Here is a 21,629-nt window from a genome sequence, read left to right as displayed (position 1 = left end):
TTAATAGTCATTATAGACACTCATCAACATAGACCAACGCTGTCTCATATCACTTGTGTATGATACATCGTGCTTATTAATATTAGACACCGAACCACTGGATACCGCCTGTTCTTACGCTTTAAAATGGAGATGATATTCTTAGGTGCAGTGTTGGTGACATTTCTTGCCGCTGGTAAGTTACTAACTTAGTTTATAATAGTTCACGGGATTAGCCCTACTCCCTATTCCAGAAAAATACAGAATTTTTTTATTTGGATTAAAAAAATATTATCCCGTTTTGCCAAATGAAATGTAGCTTACTATTAATCATTTAATTAGTTCTAACTGGCAATAAGAGTCACATTTTAATAGTTTTGCAATTTTAGGAAAAATGGACCAAAAACATGCAATTTTGCATGTTTCCTTACAATTGTAGTCATAAAATTCTTGGCACAAGTCTAAGCTATCAAAATCTTGAGTACAGGTAAAGAGGCTATAATTTTAGTATACTATTTTTGATAATTGGTTATGAAAAAGATTAGATAATTGTTTGGGCTTGTTTGTCACAGCATATGAAAATGCCCTCAAAACACATGTTTTGGCCCTTGTTTCCCAAAATCATTTGACCAGATAATAAAATTTGAATTTCATTGCTAGTGAGAATTAGGATTAAGAAAGAATTAGGATTAAGCTATGTTTCAATTGGCAAAACAAATCCAAAAGATTAGTGTTGTTTTATTCTGGAATAGGGAGTAGTTCAGAAGTTTGCAATTGTAGCGAATTATGTAGCGATAGGAAATAGTGATATAGTGAGTGAATAAGACATTGAAAATAATTGAAATAATGAATATCGGATTGAATCATGTGTTTGCGGGTAGTGACATAGATTTTTATTTTCTATAGTGATGAATTCATGTTAAAATTATACGCTGAAGATTTGAAAAAGATGATTGTATTCAATGAAACCTGTATGCATGTAGTTAATATCTCAGAAGGTAAGAAAGGACCTTTGATAGACGAATCCAACGAGCCAAGTCATGGTCAGGATTTGGTCGGCCATCTTTGGTTCCCCGCATGTACCAAACAGGTGTTGTGAGTGCCCAATTGGGTGGATTAAACCCTCTTAAAATTCGATGTTAGATTCTTTTGTGTTGTAAACTGTCATCATTCTTTTGTGTAACACGGGTGATAGAATGCAGTTTAAAATACCCTTCAAGGCCGCATCATTTCATAATTTAGGTGAGATAGTTGGGTCCCCGTCGCGGCTATGGCTGCCATTGAGGAGTAGGAATGCGTGAAATTGGATTCGTCTATACTAAGTAGTAAAAAAATTAAGGCATCGGAGTACAAAGCCTTTGATAACACAAAATATCCGCGGACGCGGATAAGCCGCAATCAATCAAAATTTAGGCGTGGCACAACGGAATAAAAAGGTAATACCAGTAAACACAAAACGTTTTGCAAAACATTTTTAATGTCCGGGTTATATAAAAGGTATAAAACGTTTTAATCACATTCAGAAAACATTTTAGAAAACTTAATGCAAAACATTCAAAATTGACAAAATATTTTTCAAATAATAATGGTTCCCAAAAAATATTTTGCAATAACATTATGACAACATTTTAAAAATAGTGTTGTAGCGGTTTTTTTTTTGGTTTTTTTTATAAAACGTTTTAAAAATGTTTTCATGACCTTATTAAGGGACGTTTGGACAGTATTTATTGTGGGACATAGAGCACATACATATCGAATTGCATTCTGAATACGCAGAATGTCCTTCTGATATCAATGAATTTTGATTTTTTGAAATTCGCAATGTAATACACATTTTATGGCAAATGATAAAAAATTGATATTTTTGATATTTAACAGTACTCGAAGTAAACTTTATAAATCTGATGATTTATACTTAAAGCGTATGTAGGTGTGATGAAAAGGCGACGATCAATTGAAAATTTTGACCTTTCGTATTGAAGATATGGATTTTTTCCCCAAAACACCAAAAAAAAAATAGGCCTTTTTGGGAAAAAATCCATATCTTCAATATGAAAGGTCTAAATTTTCAATTGATCGACGGCTTTTCCTCCCAGCTTCATACACATTAAGAATATATCATTAGATTTATACAATTCACTTCGAGGACTGTTATATATCAAAAATGTGAAAAATATCAAATTTTAATAATTTGTCATAAAATTTGTATTATATTGTGAATTTCAAAAAATGACAATTATTTGATATAAGAAAGACATTCTTCGTATTCAGAATGCAATTCGATATGTCTGATGTGCTCTCATGTCCCACAAAAAGTACTGTCGAAACGCTCAAAACGCTCATTCCAGATCCCTTAATATATATATATATATATATATATATAAATGTTGATTAAAACGTTTTGATCAAAACCAAAACCAATTTATAACATGTTTACAACATTTTAAAATATTTTTGTGTTTGCTGGATACTAATGACGTGAAATTTGAATCCTTTTGCAAAGCAAAACATTATTGTTGCTCACTTCATAGCAGGCGGCGAGTGGCATGATAGACTCATGATGGTCGGAGAGAGCCGGCAACACCGCTCGGCCGTATGGCATTTTCCATATACTCGGTTAGTTTTGTGGGGTTCATTATCGAACCCCAACGGTTTTAGCTTGTATTTATATTATTTATTAACATAGGCCTATTTGTTTGTGATATTTCAAGCGTTTTAAAATTTCGAAATAATCCCATTCAATTACACGGTTGACAATGGAAATTTATTGAATTGACGGAATATCACATACAAAAAATAAAATGTAAAATATTCATATAATGGGCTCTGTTATTCATAGAAAAAAATTAAGGTTGCCGTTAATTTATTTTCGTTTAAAGTTTATGGCTACTTAATTGTCCATGCCAGAGAGATCCAGGTGATATGACAAAATCTGGGAACATGAAGGTTGGCCAAATCGGTTCATACTTTGTAAGATTGATGTACTGGATGACATATTTTCACATGCCAGACTAGACCCACCTGACCCCCTGGGTAGGGAGATATGGGTACCCCCTAATTTGGGGCTTTTGACACAGGAAAATTGCTATGAAAACAGTTGAAAAATGGCAAAGTTTATGAAGGTTTTTTTCTATCAGCAACTTCTCGATTGGATTTTTTTTTGAAATATTTGTCAAGAACATAGTTTATTTGTAATATAGAACTTGAAATTGCAATGATTGGGGTCTTGGGTTTTCAGGAGGGGGTCATCAATGTTAACCCTCTTTAGCATTTTTAAAAATGTAAAAAAGGGTAATTTTAAAGCCCTTTATGAAAATATGCATCTTAAATATTGATTTTTTTTAATGTCAACATTTTGAGGATATATTGGTCTACTCCAAACAATAAATGGTAGATTGGGGCGGTGTAACGAATTTGCATAAAATTGGTGTTTCTAGACAGTATTTTCGCCTAATAAATTTCTTGTAAATGATATTGTAAGTCTAAAAATTGGAGGAAACTGAACGTGACAAGTCTATTTTTTAGTCTTAAAATGCTTAAAATGTTTTCATATGGTGACATTGTTTTAGATTTTTCTAAACAGAATCATGTCAAGTCTGCAGAAGTGTTTCTAAATACAAATTACAAAACAATTCATATTTAGCTATCTGAGTAAAACAGAAATACTGAATACAAGACTACCTTGTGATAAACCATGATGAACAAAATTGCAATATAAATGTAGGTCCATTATGTAGACCTACTGTTTATGCTTTTTTTAAAGTATATCATATATATATTGTTTTTATATATTAATAAAAATTATGCCTAAAAGCCCTCAATGTTAAGAGTAAGAAACTAAGATATTAGTTGGCTACTGTGATAATAGCTGCTAACTAACATAAATCACAAGAGTTTATAAAGGAGTAAGTTAATCATTTCAAATAAATTGGATCACAGTTTACATTCACAAATAATTATTCTACAAACACTATACTGCAAGTGCCCAAGAATCTTAGCCATAGGATGTAGTTCCATTTATAGGCCTTTCTAGTAGCTGGGGCAGATATGGTCTTTTATGATCGTCTATTTCATGCTATGCTGCTTGAACTGCAACTGCCTTATAAATACTGAAGTATTCACTAATATCAAACCTGGATTAACCACTAAATCAAACCAGGATTTTATTCAATTACAATCGCAAATTTCCAATTTGCGATTGTACTGTTTTTGGTCAGTTCTTCTTTCTTTCTTCTGTCAAACTTGTAACGAGCCATCGTAGCCTAGCCATATGCTTTAGGACCCTGTAACCATATTTGGTCACAAGGACCAATGGGTGGGGGCACAAATGTTACATGACCAACTGGGGTCAAAGGTCATCCAAAGGTCATTATGGCCAAAATGTGATTTTCACTAAAAATGCTTCTTCTTCCACAAATTACATAACACAATGACGTGACTTGCATACCTGCATCGGCTTTAGCCAATGTCTAAAAGTTGTACAAAGAATTGGTCATTAAGGGGGTAAAATCTTTCAATTGCATTATCTCAACATCAGTAAGGGGTATGGGGCTCAAACTCGGTGACAACAAATCTCATGACCAGGGGAACATTTTACAGGGGTCAGGTCAAAGGTCATGCAGAGGTCAATTTTTAGAAATGCATTTTCTGTACATTTGTAAGGGGAACGGCCGGACTCAAACTGTAAGGGTATGGGGCTCAAACACAGTGACAACAAATCAAATGTTAGAAATGTATTTTTTGGACATCTGTCTGGAATGTAATTCATAGGCCTACATTTACATGCGAGATATACAGGCTGTATCAAAACGATTGGTACCAATCCATATTTTGTTTATTAAAAAGCAAACTTCTTGGAACATCATGATATCAGACATGTTATGTTATTTGTTCCTGAGAATAAAATAACCTAGATAACTTGCACAGTCATCAAGTGACCTTTGAATGCATCTTTGAACTGGAAATAACATTACAGCAAGACATCATAAATACTTGTTTGATGTATATGCTTGAATCAAAGTATCTATTCTGGCTCGAATACTTAGATTGTGCTTGAAATGTTTGAGTTATAAAATGGTATACTTTTCAATAAAATATTGGGTAAGTTGGGATGAGTTGTTCTATATTATCAGGATCAGAAATATCAATCTTGTTTGTTTCCTTATGTTTCTTACTTTGTTGTTTTTTCGGTTTTTTTTTCTTTACAACATAAGTCATTTCTCTTTTTAGGATAAAAGGTAGCCCTAAAAGGCTGTTTAGTTTGTCTTTGGTTCTTCTGAAGTGAGTTTACTGTGCAGCTCTGCCCTCTACCTGGTTGCCTCCTAGGCGAATACAGGTTTCAGCCCCCCCGGGGGGGGTTCCTGGTTGAAGGTATACGGGCATGTGCCACGGTTTTGGGGTACCTTTTCAGCGATTTTGGTATATCGATGGGTGGGTTTTCAGTGGAGACCAATGCGCCTAATTGGGCGCATTTTGGCAAAAGTGCCCTTAAAGCGCCCAATTATGGCAAACTTGGGTGCTTTTTGGGTGCTTTTTCTTGAAAATTGGTATACTGATGGGTAGCAAAAACAGCAAAGTAGGTATAGAGAAAGTCAGCATCCGAAAGTCTGCGTGGCACACCCCGTACAAAATTTTTCGAAGACCCCCCCCGGGTTTCAGCCCTGGTTCTCATTGCATCAATTGCATCAATCCCTGTGCGCCAGATACTTGCGAATGCATTCAGTAATACGTTTGCAAAGATCTTGGATTTTGTCACAAAGGAAACAAACCCGGGAAACAAATCAAGTGTTGTGAGGTCTGGTGATCGTGCAGGCCACTCCACAGCATGAGCCATCCCAACCACTCTGTTTGCTATCCGTGGACAGAGTGAAAAACAGGTACTTTTATTCAAAAGAGCATATCTTCAAAAGTTATGAGCCGATTGAAATAATTGTTTTGGTTTATTAAAGCTAACGATTAAAGGTTTCTTTACATACCGAAATATACGAGTATTTAATCAACTTTTCAGAAATAGGAGAAAAAGAGGGCGCAATGAGGGGCCTCTTTTTTTGAGGGACACCCTGTAATGTGTAAGCTAGAATATCATTTTGACACTTGCCTGTCCTCAACTACAGGGTGTCCCAAAATTATTTATACCAGGAAAGTTGTATTTATTTAGGTATGAAGGGCATTACTATCGGTTGTATTTTTTAAATTCTAAAATTAACATATATTTAGCTTTCTTAGGAATTTTAGATTTTAGAAATTGGACGTTTCTAATAGAAGTTACAGAATAAGTAGGAGACATTATGTGTCATTGTATTGCACATATTAAAATTAGATACAGTGTTGACTACATATTTTTGATATTTTGTTCAAACACGGTATAAAACATTCTGCGACACCATGTAGTACAAATAGGCGTCGAAAAGAACGGTAACATGCAAAGTGTAATCATGATTATGCACTAATAAATAACTGAATTGCTAGGTCTATAATAACTCATATTTATATAGTGATGCTAAGTAATGTTGTATGATCATTGATCATGATTTAAATCTTAAGGGAGTGCTGCTTACCAAATAATTGTGTATTTCTTACTTATGTTACCAAATAATTGTTTATTTCGTACTTTTGTTTGCATCTGTTCATAAACGGTTTGTTTAATCAAACTGTTCTTTAAAATTCCTGAGTGTTTGATCAGTATTTTAGGTTTTTCTCATTTTAGATCGAAAAAAATCTAGAAACACTTAAATTTTAGTAACATTTTGCTTTTGTTATCCATGTTATTAAAGTTTAAAACCTTACTCAACTTAATAACCAGCTCTAAATAATTAAGTATTTAGTTGAAATAATCACGTATTTCGTTAATATTACAATATTTTCAGCTTTGTAATAGTGCTTAAATACCATATAGAAACACTGCATTTTCAAAAAAGCAACACCGCCCAAAGATATTATAATTACTAACCTTACTCAACTTAATAACCAGCTCTAAATAAAGTAATAAGTTGAAATAATCACGTATTTCGTTAATATTACAATATTTTCAAGCTTTGTAATATTGCTTAAATACCATATAGAAACACTGTATTTTCTAAAAAAAGCAACACCGCCCCAAGATATTCTAATTTGTTTCCCACAGTCACATGTTGGGTCACTCTAATGACACCAACAAAAATTCAAAATGTTGATGTATATTTTTTATATTTGCATTTGAATTCATCAAATAAAAATTCAATTTTTAAGACATTTTGAGGGGGGGTATGTTTAGACACCCCCAGAGCCAAATGATAGGGGTTGGTTGAATGTCAATTGTTCTCTGTAATGCCCGGGGCAGATGTTTCCTACAAATACTTAATTTACTTAAATAACTTCAACCACTTGTGAAAAATGAGAATACAAAATTGGCTTAAATTCAGGAAAAATTCATCCATTTTAAGGGGTAGATTGTACCAAAACAAATAAGGGCTATAAACCCTTAACAAGGGGGTCAGAATCCTGAAAAAGTTTCAGTGAGAATGTTTCATCAAACACCCCTACTACACAAAATATGGGCAAATTCGGACAACCTTGATGTTCCTGCCACTGCCTGGCTTTCTCCGGCATGATCAATTAAACCCAATCAACACGTGTGTCGACTGCAGACGACAATATTTTCAAATTTTGTTTTACAAATTCAGATATTTCAGAAAAGTAAATTTTCATGACCATATTTGGAATCAACATGAAAAATGCATTACAATGAGTACAAGCAAGCCTATTATTAATTCAATGGTTCTTAATATAGCTCTTGATATTTTGAGAAAATATCTCCATACTTGGACTTTTATGTTGAATACTATGGCATTAATATTTGACATTTTGGGGTACAAATTTGAAAAAGTCACACAGAAAGAGAAAGAGACTGTAATCAGTAGACTTCGGTTGTATATATAAATGCGCTTTTATAAATGCGCACGTGACCAGATGGCCAGCGCCATATTTGCATGACATCACTGTCAATCACTGAAATGGCGACCATTGAAGGAGTGGCTACAGTTGTGACCTTGTTTCGTGGCTAGCACTGGTAAGGAACATTGGCTGGAGGTTCGATGCTATAAATTTGCAAGGATAAATCATGGATATCAAAGGATCATGATTATTGCACAGCACCCCCATGTACAAACATAACTAATGTTTATTTATTTATTTATTTATTTATTTATTTATTTATTTATTTATTTATTTATTTATTTATTTATTTATTTATTTATTTACTTATTTATTTATTTATTTATTTATTTATTTATTTATCGACGAAAAACGAAAACCCTGTTCTATTTTGAACAAATTGGGAAACAAATTTTTCCTGTACAAATGAATGCCGACCCCAAATTTCGGAAATTTCAGGACAATTTTTTTTTGTATTTTCTCAAATTGAAATTTATTTACAGATTTTTGTGATTTTTTGGGTTATTTAAAAATTAAAAAAAAAAATACCAACCGACCGACCGACCCTCCGTTCGCCCATAGAACAGGGTTTCTCTCTTTCTCGCCTTACTTATAATTTTATAAATATTATTTGTCCCCCCCCTTCCCCCAAAACCACCCTCCCCCCTTTTACACTCATAAATTAATTGTTTTTTTGCTAACTTTCCCCTTCCGTGTAAAGTAAAACTTTATAAGCCGGTTGAATCAAACTGAACAAAATTGACGTATACAATAACAATATACCATGACAATAATGTGTATGACGAGATCTAACTTACTAGCTGAATAAACATCGAACCATGCATCACATACGTGATTGTACGTCATATTGTCATATAACGTATGAGCGTGATGTATACTATACAAGTCTTCCTCAACATCTTCCAGTCGGAATGATTAGATCATGTACAGTCATCTACGTGTTTATACTCTAAACTGTACGTCAAAGGGTGACAAAGGGTGTACAGATTACCGATTTAGCATAAAAAAAAAAAAAAGGTGCTTAAAAACACATTTTGAATTTGTTTTTGTCCATTTGCGAGCGAATGAGTAAATTAGAATTGAGGAGGTCGGGCGGGGACATCGGGGGGGGGCATCTAGCCTATTAGTTTGAGAGGGTCATTATACCGAAAAGGGCTAAAGTTATAGTTTCCTCAATTTACGTTATAATTAGAGTTAAAATTAGGGTCAGAGTTATGTTCATTGGCGGCGCTACGGGGGGATACTTATCTTGACTCCCAAATAAATAAATCCATGACCCCTTCCTTCCGAAGAAAATGACAGCCCCTAAGTTCCCTACGTGCAAACATTATCAAATAACATCATCGGCAGCTACCCAGTTCTGACCTTAATGCCAGTAAGAATCACATTTCGTCATCAATATGGCCAATTGCCACGCCCATTTAGCACGGAAATAATGAAATATAACTTTTTAAATCAGCTATATCTAGCTTTTCCGTCATAATTTTTTTCCGTGATGGAAAATCCAAATAAAGAGTTTATGTTTCGGGTCAAATTATTTTGCCCTTTGCAATCAATGCCACTATTTTGCAAAACCAATTTTCCTTGTAACCTGTCATTTTCGCCTATACTTTTGCGTGTGGAATTTGTGCACATCCGGGTACCTTACATCGTTGAACACGGTATGGCGACTTGTAGATGTCACATGCGCATTTATAAATGCGCATTTATATATATACCCGAAGTCCACTGGTAATGATTAATTCTATAAAACACGGCCACTGTCACCTTTGTCCAAAATTATTGCACGGGATCCTATCATACCCACAAAGTGATACCAGCCGTTAGTTTACAGTGATCCGCTTGAGTTGTTTTCCAATGATATACAATTTCAAACTGACTACAACATTTTTTTTTTCTAATTAGCTAATAGCATAATGGACATACGATGACTGATCATTTTCATTATAAATGAAGTTTTAATATAAATCAAGCAAGCTACCAAAATTTTGAAAGGAAGTATCAATGAAAGCTTTTAATACTGTTTAGTATTTTGCCCACCAAATCTTTTTATACTGGTATTATGAAACGTATAAATGGAACTCTATTATCTCAAAACTACGCTTCTTTACTAAAATCAAACTCTTGAGTTTTCAAATGAATTTGTATGAAAAATAAGATAAGATTATTCAGTTATAGAAGTTGAAATATTTGTAACAAAATTACCATTATATGAATAGGTAAGTATCCTTGTCAGCTTTTGTTTTTGAAAATGAAGACATCAATTTGGTCTTTTTGGAATTAATGATTAAAAAGGCGAACAAAGCTGGATCTGACACAAAAACGAATTCTTGGTGTTCAGAACATAACACATTTTATTCAAATACTTTTGTAATTGAAAATGTTATCGTCAATGTAATTTTGTGCAGCTAAAAAAATCTATATTTGAAATTGGTTTTGAACTGGTAATTCAATGTAAAAAAATAAATATTGGAGGATGTTACTGGAATTGAGTTGGAAATATCATTGGAATGGTTTAAGGGGGTACTACACCCCTCGATAAATGTGTGTCTATTTTTGCATTTTTCTCAAAAACTAATAACACAGTGGTAACAAAAGTTATGTATATTATATAGGGCAAGGAATCAATTACTACACTGGAATTTCAGTGACCCAAGACAAGCGGTTTGTTATTTATGATCAGAAATAAGGTACCGCTAGGATGTACCTCGTTTCCTATCATATATACTGAACCGCTTGTCTTGAGTCACTGAAATTTCAGTGTAGTAATTGGATTCCTTGCCCCAATAATATACATAACTTTTGTTACCAGTGTGTAATTATTTTTTGAGAAAACTGCAAAAATAGTCACAAATTTACCACATGGGTGTAGTACCCCCTTAAAGAAATAAAAACCTAAAATAAGCAACACTTTTGTATGGAGCAGTGTTGTGGTTGGTATCTACCGAAGCAGTGGCGTAGCTAGGGGCGGGGTGGGGGTGGGGATGGGCACACGCCATGGGCGCCGTCGGTGGAGGGGGGGGGGCGCCGAATCGATGTGTATGTTAAACGTGCATTGAAACAACCGCACTTGTTCCCTTGCCGTACAAATAGATAGTATAAATAAAAACATTTAAAAGGGCATTTCGTGATCCACAACCTCATCCCACATTTCTCAACAAAAAAAAAGTTGAGATTTGTATACCACTGGAAACCTCTAGCTAATGTTTATGTTCCAATATTTCTTCTAGATTAATTCGTTTAGCAAAAATATCTAGAAATTTGAATTACGTTCTGGTACAACAGAAGGAAATGACAACACATTGTCTATGGAGCAGTGTAATACACTGAATTAAGCATAACTCGCAAACGCAAAATCGGAATCAACTGAAATTTAGGGAATAAACTTTTCGTGGATATCTACTGAAAGTGTCATAAAAAGAGGATGCTAGGATCACGAAATACCCTTTTTAAGCATATACCTAAATAAAGGTTCTACGCACTCAAGTAAATAAAACCTCGGGACCATTCAATATTTACGCCAGTGGAGTGGGGGTTTTAAGGGGGAATACGAAAATGTGTTGGGTCTTTTATGAAACTTCATGTATATATTTAATACAAAAGTACAATTTCATATGATGGACGCTTTCCCTCCCAGGTACGTTTTAAGTATATATCATCAGATTCATATAAAGTTTACTTCGAAGAACTAATTTTTTAATAATTTGCCATAAATTTTGTATAAAATATCGCGAATTTCTAAAAATCAACATTATTTGATATTAGAAGGACATTACTCGTATTCATGGTATTCAGAATGCATTTTGATGTGTCTGATGTACTCTCAGGTCGCACAAAAATACTGTATATAGAATGTGGGCCCTTAAATTAGACAATTCAGCACCACTTAAAATAGCTTCACCATCATACAATAATAATAATAATGTGATATGGGTGAATGCAGCTAAATCATTAGGCCTTTGTGTATTATAGATGACACGAGAACACTGCCTTGACTTTCCTTGAGCACCAATATTAATGCATGATTGGAGATGAAATTTCGAAAAGACTACATTAGTAATTAGTATTTCAACGTAGATCCTGAAAAAAAAACCCGATCACCATGCATACAATAGAACCAGGTGGAGTACATCATCGTTGGATACGCCGTTCAATATGCATCACCCGTGCGGCACATTTCGTCCCGTTGATTACATTTTGTAATTTACATGTAATGGAAATGATAGAAATCGTAGAAATTTGAAATGTCCATTGTTTTAGCCAATTTGTTTCAGGCATAATTATCAGACAAAAGTCTCTATGTACAAGTGTGTATAGGTCTAATAATATAATAATTATGAACGCTTAATAATGTAGTTTGTCAACGGCGTTGCTGATGATAAAACTGGGGTTTGACTGTGTTCGGCAGAATTTTATAAGCCTAAATCAAAAACACTGTTGTAAATGAATAAAAACTATATCAGTAAGCTATATTGAGACTCAACTCAAAAACACATTTAAACACTTCAATATAGCCGACTCTCATTCAAGCGAGAACGCAGAAACACATGTAAACAATCCAACTTTGTATTCTAGGGATGATGTTTAAGACACGTGACTCATTGGAAAATGTTAAATGCACATGAACTTGAAATAAATATTCACCGGCATCTGTATGATTTAATAGCCAGTAGACATTCATCAACATAAACCAACGCTGTCTCATATCACTTGTCTATGATACATCGTGCTCTTTAGACATCCATCCACGGGATACCGCCTATTCTTACGCTTTAAAATGGAGATGATATACTTAGGTGCAGTGTTGGTGACATTTCTTGCCGCTGGTAAGTTATTTTAGTTCCAGAAGTTTACAAGATTAAAGCAAATTATATTGTGATGGGAAAATAATATACTTTGAAGATAATTGAAGGAAAGTATGTCGGATGGATTATGTGGGTACGGTGATTAATTTGCAAAAATTTTGACGTTGAAGACCGGGGTTGAAGATTGTTGAAAACAGATGATTGTATAGTAATACCTGAGAAGGTAAAAATGGGCATATAACGCAGAGTATCCACTGTCATAGATAAAGGCCACCACTCCAATCCAAAGTTAGGCGTGGCCTATTTATAACAAATTTACAAACGTCGATTTGGTCTGATTCCGATTAAGAGTCCGATATTTACAAATATGATTTAAAAAAAGAGTCAATTAAAGAATATATATTTATAAAAAGGTAATTTTGGTTCTCATCCAAATAGAACCTATAAACATGATAAAGGTTCTCCAAAGGTACTTTGGAATCCCTGTTGGTTCTATCCGGAACTTTGTTTGCGTTCATGAACAAACATATAGATGAGGTGACTTCTGACGTCAATGCCTGGCAGTATGCGCACGCATCATTACAATTTCCATTGTTTTTTGCCTGGCAGTATGCGCGCGCATCATATTTTGTTCAGGGCTCGTGTTTTTAAAACTCCCGCCACATCACAATAAGGCTATTGAACATTGTAGTGGTTGCACGGGGCTTACTCAAGCATATCAATATACTTGTCACTTGCCTTTGTTGATAAATCTACCTCGATAGACCTGAGCACACATTTTTTCAAAGAGCTCTCAAGCAAGCAGTGAATTGTCTCTACACAGTCTTTGATTACACTACACGGTCAGACGGTTGAAGGCATAGTATCATAAGAGCAATGTAAGAAAAATGGGCCTCTTTGATTGGTTTTTGTCAAAACCCAAGTGTTTCCTTCATCCAATCAGAATTTTTTTTGTTGACATTTCTAACATAAAATTATTAGGTATTGACAAAATATTTTGCCAAAATGTTTGCCAACATAGTTGCATTAACAATTTGACATTTTTAAAATGTTGATTGTAGTGTTCTTTTCATATAGAACGTTTTAAAATGTTTTCATGACCTTTATAATATTAAAATAAACCCGATATTTAAATGTTATTAAAATGTTTTGATCAAACCAAAAACGGTTTTATAACACATTTATACCTGTTTAAAAACACTTTTGTGTTTGGTGGGCGATGTTTTCTGAGGATTTTGTACAACAAAATTAGCCTACAAGTAAACCTCGCACACATTGACTCGCCTATCCGGCGGTATGAAACACCACAGGTGGGGAATGCGTGTCAATGTCATTCAACGGTCAACTAAGGTAGAAATAGAGTGCTATCATAATCGGACAATTCGCCTTTAAAGCATTTCCATTAACCTTTTTGCTATATAAGCAATATGCAATTAATAAGAGCAAAGTCTTTGACAAGAGTCTTATTTCTTCTTGGTATTTGCTTTCAGTTCGCTACGCACAGGGAACGCCTCATATAGTCATTGGTCAACATAGTCAATGTGTATGTGATCATGGTATGATATTGAAGAGGGTCACTGATTGAGATAATAAATATAGAACCTGGCGCTATGTCTCCATGAAGCGGGAAAACTACTGATATTAATTGTACGCTGTGCAACTGGTAATAATAGGCAGTAGACTCATTAAATCGTGAAAAAAGTATATGCTGGGTTAATATAATTATATAAAGGCGTATATATAATAGCGTTGTCTTTTATGAATATTTATCGTTACCGTTGAGTGAATTTTTGATTGTATTATTTGATTATTTGTATTGTATGATTATTATTGTGTAGGCTTGTTGTTGTTGTTGTTGTTGTTGTTGTTGTTGTTGTTGTTATTATTATTATTATTATTGTTATTATTATTATTATTTTTATTATTATTATTATTATTATTATTATTAGGCCTATTATTATTATTATTATTATTATTATTATTATTATTATTATTATTATTATTATTATTATTATTATTATTTTCGTTCAAGCAAATGAATACCTGAACACAACAATGATCCAAGTCTATTTTGGAAATTTGTCAAAACCAAAGATGATTATATAATCTAATTTAGCCTAGGACTTCTTTTAGAAGAAACATCGTCGTCGGTTTCACTTGAGGCGACTACTTCCAACATGGACTTGAGTCATTATTTGTTCAGGTATTCAAATGATTTGTAAGACTGAAACAAGTGATTAATAATGTATGCGACAATATAACTATCCATGTTACTACAGAAAACCAATAAAGCTACGTTTAATAGCTAGTCGTGAATATCACGCCTATTTGTCAGTATTGATGAGTCCCGTAGATGAATTTGTCAGGCAATTTTAAACGGTTGCGTGACAACTAATTTTTTAAACGATGAAATAATAATTTCTCATTTGAAATGGCACAAACAGCCTTTTCAAAATGCCATGCATGTTAGATTTTTTTGATAAAATTTTTCATTTTCAAGTCATTTTTCAGCATTTATAATGATGTTATTGAACAATAAATCACTCATTTGTAATGACTTCTTATTAATTAATCAAATAGGGCAATGGGTATTGTTTCTACCATAAATAATACTTTTATATCATTAACCCTGTTCTATACGCTCAACTGACCTAAAAATGGACTGAGTTTGACGAAAATTGCTGTATGTAAAATTTGCTTCTTTGGGCAAAAAGTATATTCATTTTGATTGCAAACAAAACACGAGCGAAAATGCGACCTGATTGACTTGAGAGATTCGTCCGCCTGTAGAACAGGGTTTTTTTCGTCGCCTTATGAAAATATTATTTTTCTACTCGCCAAATGGAAAGTCTGTGGAAAATAAGAAATTGAAAGATTCAAAAAATCAAAAAGCAAAAGATTGGCAAGCAACAAAACGTGGGATAAAACTTTTGTTTAAACAATTTCAGATTTTTTTAAATAAAATGCCATAATACGAGCCAATTATATTACTAACCTAATGCCTTGATTCCAAAATTATTATACAGTTAAAGATTTAAGGGCTGAGGTATAGCGACGTTCTTTAGGGTAGCCCCTGTTGAAAAGTAAACATGACCTACACCTACTATTAAGTGTGAGAAGTGCCATGGGTCAGTACATAACTGGTATACTCTTTTTTTACTAACTTTTGTATCTGGTAAGATTTTTGGGGCAAATTAGTGAAAAAAAACCGGTTCTTTGCACATTTTTCAAACAAGAGAAATGTCAGAAACAATCGCTTTTGGACATTTGTTATACATACATACACACAAAATTTCAGTATGGTTTTAGCAGCTGTGAGTTTCCCAATTTACTGTTACACTTTGATTTGTCTTCCCATTTCACTGTTTTCTGACGGTTTTACACTTGTACTTGAATTAAGAATCATTTTTCACAATGGCATCAGTGCTCAAAATATTGGTTTGACCGTCGGAAATTCTTGAAAACATTATACAGACTACATCCGCATTTATTTTAAATCACTCTCCGAGTGCACTTTGGTCGTTATCGAAGTTTGCAAGTGATAAAAACAACGAGTATAAGCTATAACATCATATTTCGAAAAGCCCGAACTTGTACTTATTGGGTTCAAACACCGATTTCTAGGGCCAATTTGTTTATTCACGTTTTCTTACTTACCCTGCTGTTACTGCATGAAACGAGTCGAGGAATCTTGTGATTATTTTATTTTATGATCTGACTTTGCCTTTTGCCTTATTTGGAGGCTAATCCTTGTCGGAAAACTGACCACATATGATTTGAACAGCACGGTCAATTGGCCAATTTCTCTATTGGTCAATTTGGTTAATTGAACAAATATTCCACCAATCTTATTTCTTCTTCTATATCGATATACCGCCCCCAATTTGGTTATAAAAATTAGTCTCGTGTACGCTATCAAACGAGATGAATTTCATAGTTGCCTGGTACTGCCCGAGTTGGTCCGATTTTATTTGTTTTCCCAAGACTTTAACAATTGTTCCTCCCCCGAGGTTTCAAAATAAACCGCGTCGTGAGCCCACTTTTTAACTAGCCAAGAAAGAGATATACATTTTGTAGAGCATAATGTGCATCATGCATAATAGGCATTTGAATGTTCTGTGGCATGTAGGAACTTGATTAATATTGGAATATTGCAAAGATAATAGGTAAAGCTTATCTCTTCCAGTTCCTTTTTTGTGACAATATGGCTATTGTAACTTCAGTTGAAATAAACCAGCCGTATCCAATTCTAAATTCAACGCATGAGCTGTTTTCATATTACTTTTAACATAGTACATTTTGACAACATAATTAAAATTATATGATACACGAATGTACAAAGAGCCCTATCATCAAAGTATACACTAATTAACTAATAAGGCAAGTCTATCAATTTCAAAATGACTGTTTTCTAATTAAACTAACAACATAATGGACATGCGATGATTAACATAATTAATGATGAAAAGAAGTATTCGAAACACTGAGCATCAATTAATAAACATCCATTAAAAGCTTTTACAAGGATATATTTACCAGGTCCGTATTGCTTATCCAGGTAATCATGGTAATGAATTGAGAAACCCTTAAGTTATAATTATTATTAATGTAGTGAAAAGAGTGGAAATGAGGGACGACTATTTTTGTTGTAAACTTTCACTGACTAAAAGGATTATAGGAGTTATATTATTCATTCTTAAACACTTGAGAACGTTCCTGCAATCTCATTGGTTCTTACCCGTGTGGTATGACACGTTATCACACGGGTCGGCACGTGTGCATCAATGCGATACGCGTGCTCGCTATTTGAACCAATCGGAGGCGCATAGCAACAACGGGACTGATCGAATTTAAGCCCTAGGTAGTTCCTTGTAAATATGATATTTCTATTTGAATTGAAGTGTTTAAGAATGAGAATAAAGGTATTGTTATTAGCCACTGTCGCACAGTGTCGACGTCCTATACGATAAATATAAATTTAATAATCCGTTGGTGAGCGACGGGCGAGTGGTATTTCACCGAACGCAAGAAAAGGAGTTCTATCTGATTGGCTAGCAATCGATCGCTTAGGTCGCTTAGTAGTCAACTACAAACTCAAAACTGAGCAATGTATTCAAATCGATTGAAATCGATATTCTATTATTGACGAAGATAAAGAGAGTGATAGTGTGTCAATAATGCACATTGTATTGCAGCTGGATTTTACATGCTTTCCTTTATATTATTATTTCTCAAAGAGTTGAATATGATCACAATTTTTACCCAGGATTTCAAATTTTTTACCCGCAAATTGCAGTTAAACATATCCACCGCAAAATACCGGTCCTCACTAATTAGTGTATTTAATTTCCAGTTAGTGTATTTAAGATAAAACCTGACAACAAATAAAATTTTCTTGCAATAGAAATATCATATGGGATACTAATATGGTAGGCCGCAACCGCCACAACGTGGAGCTGCTACGCGTAGCTGACGTTTTGCTCCGTGGAGCCAAATTGACCAATCATGATCATGTTAGAGTTTTTCAATACTCGGAGGTAAAACTGACCAATTAAGTACGACTTACTCATTACGTGAAGCGAATTTATTCATTAAGAATTTGCCAGACGAGCGTCACGTAGTTGCAAGATCGGTCACGAAAGTTATGATTCAAAAAGTAGTTTATGAAAAGTACGAACTGACTTATTATTAAGATGGACATGCACTCATAAGAAACTCATACAGTATTGTACATAACTATATAGCTAGGCAGAGTGGTGGTAAACTATGCACACAGTTCTGCGATCATGCAGTGTATCGCCGGGAGCTAATTTGTATAACTTGCGCGGTGTCCCTGCGGAATTCGACCTTCAGCAAACTGCAAACCAGTTCGGATTTACTTTATATACTAGTAGTAGGCCATACATACTGTAGTTACTGTCCGTTTTCCTATACACAATACTCAGTGCGCTCACCATTGACGCGTGACCTCCACAAATAGTGTATGTTAGAAGTATAGGCCATTGCCTAGTTGACGTCAATGTGTAAAAAATAACCGGCCAATATTTAAAGTATTCTCTGAAATTCTAGAAAATATAGTTTTGTAACATGTCCTAAATTTTTAGCTAATTTAGGTGTTTGGAAATATTGGTACTTTAGTGTTTTAGGAAGGATATGTAAACGACAGATAACACCAAAAAATATGAAGAAATTATTTCTAAACCGTGTTAAGTCATTAAGCTTCTCATTTTCAAGAACGCTGGTTAACAATAAGCAGGCTATTGTCTCATTTCGTAAACAAAAGCCCACAGTATTGTTACCTTGCGTTCGGTTTATAATCGTTCACCCAACTGAAACTATAATACCAGCTCATTGCTCATTGCACAGGTAAAACAGACACAAGTGCAGTGTGTATTTAACCAGAGAAGATCTGATGTAACATAGTTGAGCTGTTTTCATTGAGTGTTATCTTGGTTTAATAGCTTTTAATGGGGTTTAAGTCCTTCAAAGGTCGTGGTGAATTCTACTGTAGACATGACTGCATCATGATTATTTTAAAGTCAACAACATTCAACAATATGATCACCGTGATAGTATGACAGTATCAGTACCGTGGGTGTCAGTGATCCTGGCCTGACACAGTAGACAAACAAACAAACAAACACGCCACACACATGACACATGCATGCAAGGTAACATTGACTATACACTAATCAAACAATGGTATTGATCCTGTACAACTGGTCGTGGTTTATTTACAATCGATTCATTTAAAATCCACATAGTAAACATTAATTTTGGCAAGAGTTTTCTCCCTCTGGAACGAGGATGCATCCACTGGCTCCGCGTAATGAAAAGATCTAACATGATTGGTCAATTTAGCTCCGCGAAGCGAAAAGTGAGCTACGCGTAGCAGCTCCACGTTATGGCGGTTACGGCCAGCCATATACTGATCATGCGAAAATCGTAAAAACATAGAATAGAAACAGTGTGGCAGGCTCTCAAAATCTCAAATTGTATGCTTAGCCTAAGTCGCTCGGCCTATCTCGAATAAAATCACCATGCGTAGCTGTTGAAAAACGTGAGGATTCATCGTACTATCACGGCAATTCTTGATACGAAGATATAGGGACGATGACGGTGTGTGTCGTGCATCTATCGTCTCATATAACACGGGCGACATCATTATTTTGGCGTAAAACAACGAGGCGTATTCGCCCGTGTTATATGAGACGATAGATGCACTCCAGTGGCAAAAACCAATACCTTTTTATTATTATTAGTGTGTATTATTTGCCTTGTTTATGTGATGAGAGTGGGTGATGGTACATTTGGGTGTGCAGTGTATAGGAGTGAGTGTGGTTGTTTGTCTGTCAAAAAAAAAAAAAAACCCTGGTTTTGGACATATTTTTTTTCTAGCTATATGCAGCTACATGATGCCTTTAATATTGACGCCTTCATGACTGTGATGTCTCATTGCATATTCAAATTGGGACTTATCACTTCTAAGGGGGCTGTGATGGCCTTTTTCATGTGTCTTAGCCAGGCATTTAGCTTTTGCGTTGTCCTTTTGCCATAGGCTCGCTGTTTCATCTGTCCTGACTTCAGCTTTTGCAGCTATAGGCCTATATCACAGCATCTTTTACGAGTGGTGAGAATCAATTACCTTTGTTTTAATATTCCTCATTGCAATTTATTTGAATGCTTTGCAATTAATAGTTTCACTCTAATGTTGTTGTCATGTAGCTGAATTAAAGAAGGGGACTGGTGCACACCGACACCGCCTGGCTAATAATTATTTGGTGGAGAAGGGACACTAAAATGAATACACGGGATCGATACACGTGAATTGCTATGCACGATTTTGATATCAGACGAAAATCGTCGAATACTGGGTTAGAAATTGATGAATATCTCCCGCAAATGAATTTTTCTCAAGAAACCAGATGTGGTCTCATACACTTGAAAATACGTGTTGAACAGATATGATATTCGCTAGAATGCGCTTTGAAAATTGGCCGTGCGCTTTGAACTCAAAATCGGACCATTTTATATTGCGTTGGTCCTGTAATACCCTGTATGGACTACAGCGTGTAGTACAGCTGCACTCACTGTAGGCAGTATAAAAGTCGATGACCATTGACCTCAATGGAGTATACAAGCTTATTCACGCACAACCAAGATCAATTACCCGGCATTGTGAGTAGCCTTAGTTATGTCCCTCGACTTATTATTAGTTCTAAAGAGCTTTAAAGGTTTGAACCAAATGGCTAATCGTGGCCATGGATTCAACCTACCATGGCGATTCCTGCCATGAAGATATAGGGTCGATGACACTGTGTGGTGGTTATCTCGATGTATCTTTCTCCACCCACCAGTTCAAAGTACAGGGCAATAAAAACAGAAATACAAAAAAAAAAAATCAATACCTTTATTCTCTAATTGTCAAAGGAGTGGAATATTACCACTACATTCATTCGTGTCAAGATTCTTACGATAAGGCAAAGTCCCTGAGCTGTCGTTAAATGGTTTATTGAATGATGTGGGGCCGTAGTTGTCAGCTATAACCTGTAAAATGTGCTGAGTCTTGTGGATCAACATCTAATTGTTGTTCCTATTTGAATTTTATTTTCTTTATTGCATATCAACTACAAAAATACAAAGGTATGCAAAAAAAAGGATGTTCCTCTAAGAAGGTCTGCAAATTGGTTCACAAAATTTATTTAAGACGAGGCCAAATGGGCTGTCTTTTTTATGATATGAATTTAAATTGGAATGATATTTACATGATTCCTTTGTCTTTTTCAGTTCAAAATTCTGCACAGAATTATTGCTATAAATGAAAATCTGTTTAAATATGGTTATGTCGATTCGGATCTATGTACCGTTTGTAATAAGGAGTTAGAAATATCCCGCATTTATTTTTGGCAATGT

General features: G+C 34.5%; 1 protein-coding gene across 2 annotated transcripts in view; it reads left to right on the top strand.

Moving 5' to 3' along the window:
- The window catches only part of LOC140166524 (uncharacterized), a 31,372-nt gene continuing 9,743 nt past the window's right edge, over positions 1-21,629 (top strand). The window contains exon 1 of one of the 2 annotated variants that reach the window (XM_072190007.1): positions 1-175. In XM_072190007.1, coding sequence (XP_072046108.1) covers positions 127-175 — 49 coding nt within the window. In that variant the 5' untranslated portion in view covers positions 1-126. Of the gene's footprint in view, positions 176-12,551; positions 12,738-21,629 lie in introns of those variants that run through there. The other variant, XM_072190006.1, reaches the window with a different exon arrangement.

This window comes from Amphiura filiformis, chromosome 12 (assembly GCF_039555335.1).
Source record: "Amphiura filiformis chromosome 12, Afil_fr2py, whole genome shotgun sequence".
NCBI classification, from domain to species: Eukaryota; Metazoa; Echinodermata; class Ophiuroidea; order Amphilepidida; family Amphiuridae; genus Amphiura; species Amphiura filiformis.
The sequence above is the reverse complement of the archived record's forward strand: the minus strand, read 5'-3'. Positions and strand labels throughout refer to the sequence as shown.